This window comes from Drosophila melanogaster, chromosome Y, assembly GCF_000001215.4.
Source record: "Drosophila melanogaster chromosome Y".
NCBI lineage: Eukaryota > Metazoa > Arthropoda > Insecta > Diptera > Drosophilidae > Drosophila > Drosophila melanogaster.
In genome coordinates this window covers 3,284,139-3,291,605 of record NC_024512.1, presented here as the reverse complement: position 1 = coordinate 3,291,605, position 7,467 = coordinate 3,284,139, and the positions used below count along the sequence as shown (strand labels likewise).

The following is a 7,467-nucleotide window of genomic DNA, read 5'->3' as shown; positions in this document are numbered from 1 at the left end:
AGCAACATTGCAGTGGACGCAGCCATGTTCGATGCTCTGCTCCGCGTATGTTTGGCAACTCAGACACTGAGCCACACTGTTGCAGCGGTAATTAAGACTTGTAACCAAAACTACCAATTACATCGAAATAGTTCCGAAGTTGCAGCTTCTACTCCTGCATTTGTTTGAAAAGTTAATGATTAATTTGATTGCCTGAATATCAGAGTATTAACTGACAAAAGCCACATGAAATGCGCGCTTTAAGTTAAAAATGTTGTTTGGAATGAACTAAAGGAAATGCAGAAATACCTAAAGAGCGTTAAATATCAAAGTAATAAAATATATTGTGTTGATGGCTTGATCCAAACTACTGAAGCTATATATGGACTCGTTGAAGATCTATTTAAGGATCACACGAATAACGAATTTAATATAATTGCCAAGCTCATATCTTTACACATTTTTAAATTTTCACAAAAGTCGAATTGCGAATCAGATGTTATGTTGCCAATAAGTTCGATTTAATAATATATCAGCCTTTCATTAAAAAAATAGAAATACAACAACAAGAATCCCAAGGGAAAAATACTGAGTTATCCCACCTCCGTTGATTGGCTCACACACGCTTTGACATCTAACATCCACATAGCTACTGCTTTTTATCTTTATTGGATTAGGCGAAACATTAATTCCAACGAACGAAAACATCCTTCGAAAAAGCTCTTCTTTCCGCAATTTAAATTCGTCCGAAGAGCCGGACACACAAGTTGTCATCGATAAGCTGTGAAGCAAAGTGATACCTATTGATATGAACGTGACTAAATCAGACGCTCACCACTACCTGCAGCCCAAAAAAAAAAAACTTTGTACGTGCGTGAAAAAAACTTAGTTAACTAACTTTCTGACAGCCATCGAGCAATCCATATGCTGCCTCCAGTGATTGCAAAAAAGTCCAGAAACGTGAATTTTGCCAAGTGAAAGCGGAGTTGTGCTGTTTGTTTGTGCTTTCCCTATCTCAATCTCGTCATCACCGCCATTCATTGCAAACCCATTCCGGAATCCATTCCACCGTACCACATGTCCTACATGATGCCCAAATCGCTGGAGGAGCAGAGCGAACACTACATCCATACGAATGGGATCCAGCGAGTCCTCAAGGACTTCATCGTCCAGTTGTCCGTCTGCAGACACGTCGTGCAGTTCCTACGACAGTACTTTCAGAAACTCGAGAGGGTAAGGCCGAAACCCAAATTATAATTGATCAGACATAAAACCATTATTTCTAAATAGTACAATCGCTTATCGTTGCCTTGAGGATCAATGCTTGGGCCTTCCTGTCTTAGGTCCTTGGTTTATCAGATCTGTTTGAGCTCCCTTTGCCGCCGATTCAGTTAGAATTCTTTCCAGTTTTCTCAATTTCCTGGTTCACTGGAGGTTTCTCAAGTTCATAGATTCTAGCAACGCCCGTTGTTTACATCATTTGAAAATTTAGACTGGTTCCTGATCAAATAAAAATGGCCGAAAAGTGGTGAGGGTAAGGGTGTGGGAGATGAAACCTCCGATTACACCGAGCACTTGGGCTTGGAACTCTTGGGCTTAAGACACCTTGGCTTTGCCTTCGGCTTGCCGCATTCCATACTGTTTCTGGGGCGGGGACATGCCTTACGGGGTCGGGCGCACTTGGGCTTCGGTTTGGCGCAATTGCGACGTTGCTTCGAGGACTTGGCCCGCGGTTTTGGGCAACTCTTCCAGACCCTGGGCTTGGAACACTTGTTCTCCTTTCTTGGAGTGCAGCTATTGGAGCCACAGGCACCAAAGAAAGTGTCGCAGCCACTTATTTCAGAGTGCATTCTGAGCTCGGCCTCAATAGAGCGCTGAAGACTGCTCACACTGTTCGGCTCTACGTGAAAAGTGTCCAATGGTTCCTGCGGAAGTGCATTACGATTGCATAAATGTGCATTTCATTTGTATTCGACACCAAATAATTTACCGCAGAGTACTGGCATCGATGACGGAATGACATTTCGTTCCATCGGGTTTCAGCTGCCCGTCTTATCTGATAATTCGAGTAATATTCTCCATAACGTTTCTTAAAGTCCCTCAGAAAATTAACAAAGCCAGACGATGAGGCGTATTCGTACTCTGTCCTATTGATATCTTCGTCAATGTCGGAAGCGTCGGACTTAACATATTCAATTGCTTTTCTAGAGGTTTTTACTGATTTTGAAACTGCCACGTCCGGCTTGATATCCTTTTGTTTCAGATTGCTCATTTTGCTACCAATTATTTGGTAAATTCTTGATCGACAAAAATTTTCACAAACAAATTTGTTACTCAGAATTATACACAAAAAAAATATGTATAAAAAACTGTACTCAATTTTATCGAATTATTTTAGTTGTTTCTCGTTCAAAGGTAACTGATTGTATGCTGTCTTCAGAGTGGGGATATGAAGATTGGATTTGAATGGAGGCTCAATGCTACTATGATCATGAAAAAGTTCCTTTTTTCAAACAATGTTGGCTGATTTCGAAGTACATTTCCCAGATCGGCGCCATATTTCCATGGTTATTTTTGTATTCTAGATTCGTTCAAGGTATTGTAGGAGAAAATGTTTAAGGGATATACATTCTTTATCAATATCTAACGAGCTGGCCATAGTCGTGCGTCCGTTCGTCTTGAAAAAGGTTTTAATATTCTGTTTCGAATCCGACTAGCTGAGAAACGCGTATCTGATCTTCAAGAAATAGAATAGCGTACTTCCTTGTTTTCAAACGAGTACCTCCAAAACAATAATTGGAAGTTAGCCTAAAAAGCTTTGATAGCATTGAATTAACAACTATTTTTACAATAGCAATGCTAAACGTCATATTAAAATCTGAACAAAATATGCAAGAAATACCAGAAATTTCGTTTGGTGAGGGAAGGCTTCCTGCTTCGGAGAACTACATTCCCTCTGTTCATTGTGAAGCTTTAAAGTTTATTTTGTGAGGCACGCTGCAGCAAGTTTGCAATACTGCAATGTAAATAGAGCAGCGCACCTGTGGAGGTCCTTTCCACATCGTCCTGTTCCACCACTCACTTGCCAAGCGACTTTCCTTACCCCCTTTTCTCCCAACTTCGATTTTGAGTACGCCTGTGTGTGTGCGCAAGTTGCCTGTTGAAAGTCGGACCCACTGTGGGTCGGATTACCATCCTGACGCCGTGCAGAAGCATCCTGCTTCCAGGTTTACTAGGTTCACTCCGCTCGTTTGCTTTTTTTGTTTGCCTCCGCACGAGTTAACATACCCTCTCTCACTGGCCACAGGGAAACAACACCGACCCAGCAACGAAAAACATACAGCTGAGCAAAGATTCAACGAAGATCGCCAATACGAACTCGGACGAAGACATTCGGGAGAAACATACAACTTTTAAAATTGGAATTATTTTTTAAATAGTCATTCTCATTTCATACCCCAAACTTCTCAGTTGTTTTTTTTGGAAGCTTTCCTCCCTCGGTCACAGGATTGTAACTGGCGCAGCCGGTGTACGGACAAGGGATCAACAATGCCCACAACGCTTATCGTTATAATTCTAAAGAGGTGATGAACATATGACGGCAGTGGTAAGTGGTAAATAAGGAATTAAATAAAACGTTATTGAAACACAATGACGTGAAAATGTATATGTGTACATCAATCGCTGATAAGGCACCGGGATCATCCATACACCCATACCCAGCATCGAAAAACGGACAGCCGAGCAAAGATTCAATGAAAATCGCCAATACGAACTCGGACGAAGTCATTTGGGAGAAACATACAACTTTTGTAATAAAGAGGCATTCTCCTTTCATACCCCAAACTGGTCAGTGTTTTTTTTTTTTTGGAAGCTTTCCTCCCTCAGTCACAGGATTGTAACTCGCGCGATGGGCAACCAGTTGAGTGTGAACAGCATCCAGGATGCGGTCATCGATCGCTTCCGCTCGGTGGTTTTGACCACCAATGCCAATGGCGCCGTGCGCATCCGTTCGTTCTCGGAGGGCGTGGTGTCCACCACCCACCATCATCATCAGCAGAATCAGCAACATTGCAGTGGACGCAGCCATGTTCGATGCTCTGCTACGCGTATGTTTGGCAACTCAGACACTGAGCCACACTGTTGCAGCGGTAATTAAGACTTGTAACCAAAACTAGCAATTACATCGAAATAGTTCCGAAGTTGCAGCTTCTACTCCTGCATTTGTTTGAAAAGTTAATGATTAATTTGATTGCCTGAATATCAGAGTATTACCTGACAAAAGCCACATGAAATGCGCGCTTTAAGTTAAAAATGTTGTTTGGAATGAACTAAAGGAAATGCAGAAATACCTAAAGAGCGTTAAATATCAAAGTAATAAAATATATTGTGTTGATGGCTTGATCCAAACTACTGAAGCTATATATGGAGTCGTTGAAGATCTATTTAAGGATCACACAGACCACTTTTTATTTTTAAAAAGTAGAGTTAACCAGGAGCGTTTCAGCAAAAGGTGATAACTGCAGAAATACTTTAGTTAACGAATTTAATATAATTGCCAAGCTCATATCTCTACACATTTTTAAATTTTCACAAAAGTCGAATTGCGAATCAGATGTTATGTTGCCAATAAGTTCGATTTAATAATATATCAGCCTTTCATTAAAAAAATAGAAATACAACAACAAGAATCCCAAGGGAAAAATACTAAGTTATCCCACCTCCGTTGATTGGCTCACACACGCTTTGACATCTAACATCCACATAGCTACTGCTTTTTATCTTTATTGGATTAGGCGAAACATTAATTCCAACGAACGAAAACATCCTTCGAAAAAGCTCTTCTTTCCGCAATTTAAATTCGTCCGAAGAGCCGGACACACAAGTTGTCATCGATAAGCTGTGAAGCAAAGTGATACCTATTGATATGAACGTGACTAAATCAGACGCTCACAACTACCTGCAGCCCAAAAAAAAAAACTGTACGTGCGTGAAAAAAACTTAGTTAACTAACTTTCTGACAGCCATCGAGCAATCCATATGCTGCCTCCAGTGATTGCAAAAAAGTCAAGAAACGTGAATTTTGCCAAGTGAAAGCGGAGTTGTGCTGTGTGTGTGGAAAACGGAACAGAACGGTGCCAACAACGCAAGGAAAAGCTGCGAAAGCGGTGCACAGCAAACGGGTTGATAAAGCAGCAGGCTTAGACAAACGCGGCAGTCCGAAATATAGCCAAATTATCAGTGTTTTTAACCGATTTGCCAGCGAAACATTAACCAACACTAGATAACTACCCACACAAACGTATTATGTACATAATATATACATCCATACGTACATACGTATATTTTCCCTATCACAATCTCATCATCACCGCCATTCATTGCAAACCCATTCCGGAAGCCATTCCACCTCCACCGTACCACATGTCCTACATGATGGCCAAATCGCTGGAGGAGCAGAGCGAACACTACATCCATACGAATGGGATCCAGCGAGTCCTCAAGGACTTCATCGTCCAGTTGTCCGTCTGCAGACACGTCGTGCAGTTCCTACGACAGCACTTTCAGAAACTCGAGAGGGTAAGGCTGAAACCCAAATTATAATTGATCAGACATAAAACCATTATTTCTAAATAGTACAATCGCTTATCGTTGCCTTGAGGATCAATGCTTGGGCCTTCCTGTCTTAGGTCCTTGGTTTATCAGATCTGTTTGAGCTCCCTTTGCCGCCGATTCAGTTAGAATTCTTTCCAGTTTTCTCAATTTCCTGGTTCACTGGAGGTTTCTCAAGTTCATAGATTCTAGCAACGCCCGTTGTTTACATCATTTGAAAATTTAGACTGGTTCCTGATCAAATAAAAATGGCCGAAAAGTGGTGAGGGTAAGGGTGTGGGAGATGAAACCTCCGATTACACCGAGCACTTGGGCTTGGAACTCTTGGGCTTAAGACACCTTGGCTTTGCCTTCGGCTTGCCGCATTCCATACTGTTTCTGGGGCGGGGACATGCCTTACGGGGTCGGGCGCACTTGGGCTTCGGTTTGGCGCAATTACGACGTTGCTTCGAGGACTTGGCCCGCGGTTTTGGGCAACTCTTCCAGACCCTGGGCTTGGAACACTTGTTCTCCTTTCTTGGAGTGCAGCTATTGGAGCCACAGGCACCAAAGAAAGTGTCGCAGCCACTTATTTCAGAGTGCATTCTGAGCTCGGCCTCAATAGAGCGCTGAAGACTGCTCACACTGTTCGGCTCTACGTGAAAAGTGTCCAATGGTTCCTGCGGAAGTGCATTACGATTGCATAAATGTGCATTTCATTTGTATTCGACACCAATAATTTACCGCAGAGTACTGGCATCGATGACGGAATGACATTTCGTTCCATCGGGTTTCAGCTGCCCGTCTTATCTGATAATTCGAGTAATATTCTCCATATCGTTTCTTAAAGTCCCTCAGAAAATTAACAAAGCCAGACGATGAGACGTATTCGTCCTCTGCCGTATTGATATCTTCGTCAATGTCGGAAGCGTCGGACTTAACATATTCAATTGCTTTTCTAGAGGTGATTGATTTTGAAACTGCCACCTCCGGCTTGATATCCTTTTGTTTCAGATTGCTCATTTTGCTACCAATTATTTGGTAAATTCTTGATCGACAAAAATTTTCACATACAGATTTGTTACTCAGAATTATATATATGTATAAAAAACTGTACCCAGTTTTGAAAATGGTTTTAATATTCTGTCGCGAATCCGACTGGCTGACTAACGCGTATCTGATATTCAAGAAATAGAATAGCGTACTTCATTGTTTTCAAACGAGTACCTCCAAAACAATAATTGGAAGTTAGCCTAAAAAGCTTTGATAGCATTAAATTAACAACTATTTTTACAAAAGCAATGCTAAATGTTATATTATAATCTGAACAAAATATGGAAGTACCAGTAATTTCGTTTGGTGAGGGAAGGTGTTTAAATTATCCTGTCCGACAGGTTCCTTTCCGGGATTTCAACCCCTTGGTAAGCAACAAGTGGCATTTTGCTGGTCATTTGGCTGCCGCTTATACGAAAATCAATACAACTTGCTTTCTATATTCAATTCGATCGCCGACGTGTGAAGACGTTTTTATCGTGCTCCGCACAAAATCGGTTGTTTTGAGTGAAGTGAACGCCAAATAAAATAAACTAAATAAAAAATCTGAAAGCGAAAGAGACGCTCTATGCGATGCAAGATCGCTTAAATACATAGTGAATTGTTATCTTAAATAATAAAACTGTACTCAATTTTATCGAATTATTTTAGTTGTTTCTCGTTCAAAGGTAACTGATTGTATGCTGTCTTCAGAGTGGGGATATGAAGATTGGATTTGAATGGAGGCTCAATGCTACTATGATCATGAAAAAGTTCCTTTTTTCAAACAATGTTGGCTGATTTCGAAGTACATTTCCCAGATCGGCGCCATATTTCCATGGTTATTTTTGTATTCTAGATTCG

At 41.2% G+C, this 7,467-nt stretch overlaps 2 protein-coding genes across 2 annotated transcripts; both read right to left on the bottom strand.

The window, feature by feature from the left end:
• Positions 1-1,390: 1,390 nt before the first annotated feature.
• CG45764 (uncharacterized protein) lies at positions 1,391-2,397 on the bottom strand. Its single transcript, NM_001316652.1, has 2 exons — positions 1,970-2,397; positions 1,391-1,904 (listed from the first exon to the last, which is right to left on the bottom strand). The coding sequence occupies exons 1-2, from the start codon at positions 2,249-2,251 to the stop codon at positions 1,542-1,544; spliced, it is 645 nt and encodes a 214-aa protein (NP_001303581.1). The 5' UTR covers positions 2,252-2,397; the 3' UTR covers positions 1,391-1,541.
• Positions 2,398-5,737: 3,340 nt separating this feature from the next.
• Mst77Y-4 (Male-specific transcript 77Y 4) lies at positions 5,738-6,667 on the bottom strand. Its single transcript, NM_001316651.1, has 2 exons — positions 6,316-6,667; positions 5,738-6,251 (listed from the first exon to the last, which is right to left on the bottom strand). The coding sequence occupies exons 1-2, from the start codon at positions 6,592-6,594 to the stop codon at positions 5,889-5,891; spliced, it is 642 nt and encodes a 213-aa protein (NP_001303580.1). The 5' UTR covers positions 6,595-6,667; the 3' UTR covers positions 5,738-5,888.
• Between the last annotated feature and the right edge of the window lie 800 nt (positions 6,668-7,467).

Coding starts and splice junctions, on each gene's coding strand:
- CG45764 (NM_001316652.1), bottom strand. CDS start 2,251: ATGAGCAATCTGAAACAAAAGGATATCAAGCCGGACGTGGCAGTTTCA. Junction 1,905..1,969: donor ATCGATGCCAGTACTCTGCG/GTAAATTATTTG, acceptor GCACTTCCGCAG/GAACCATTGGACACTTTTCA.
- Mst77Y-4 (NM_001316651.1), bottom strand. CDS start 6,594: ATGAGCAATCTGAAACAAAAGGATATCAAGCCGGAGGTGGCAGTTTCA. Junction 6,252..6,315: donor ATCGATGCCAGTACTCTGCG/GTAAATTATTGG, acceptor GCACTTCCGCAG/GAACCATTGGACACTTTTCA.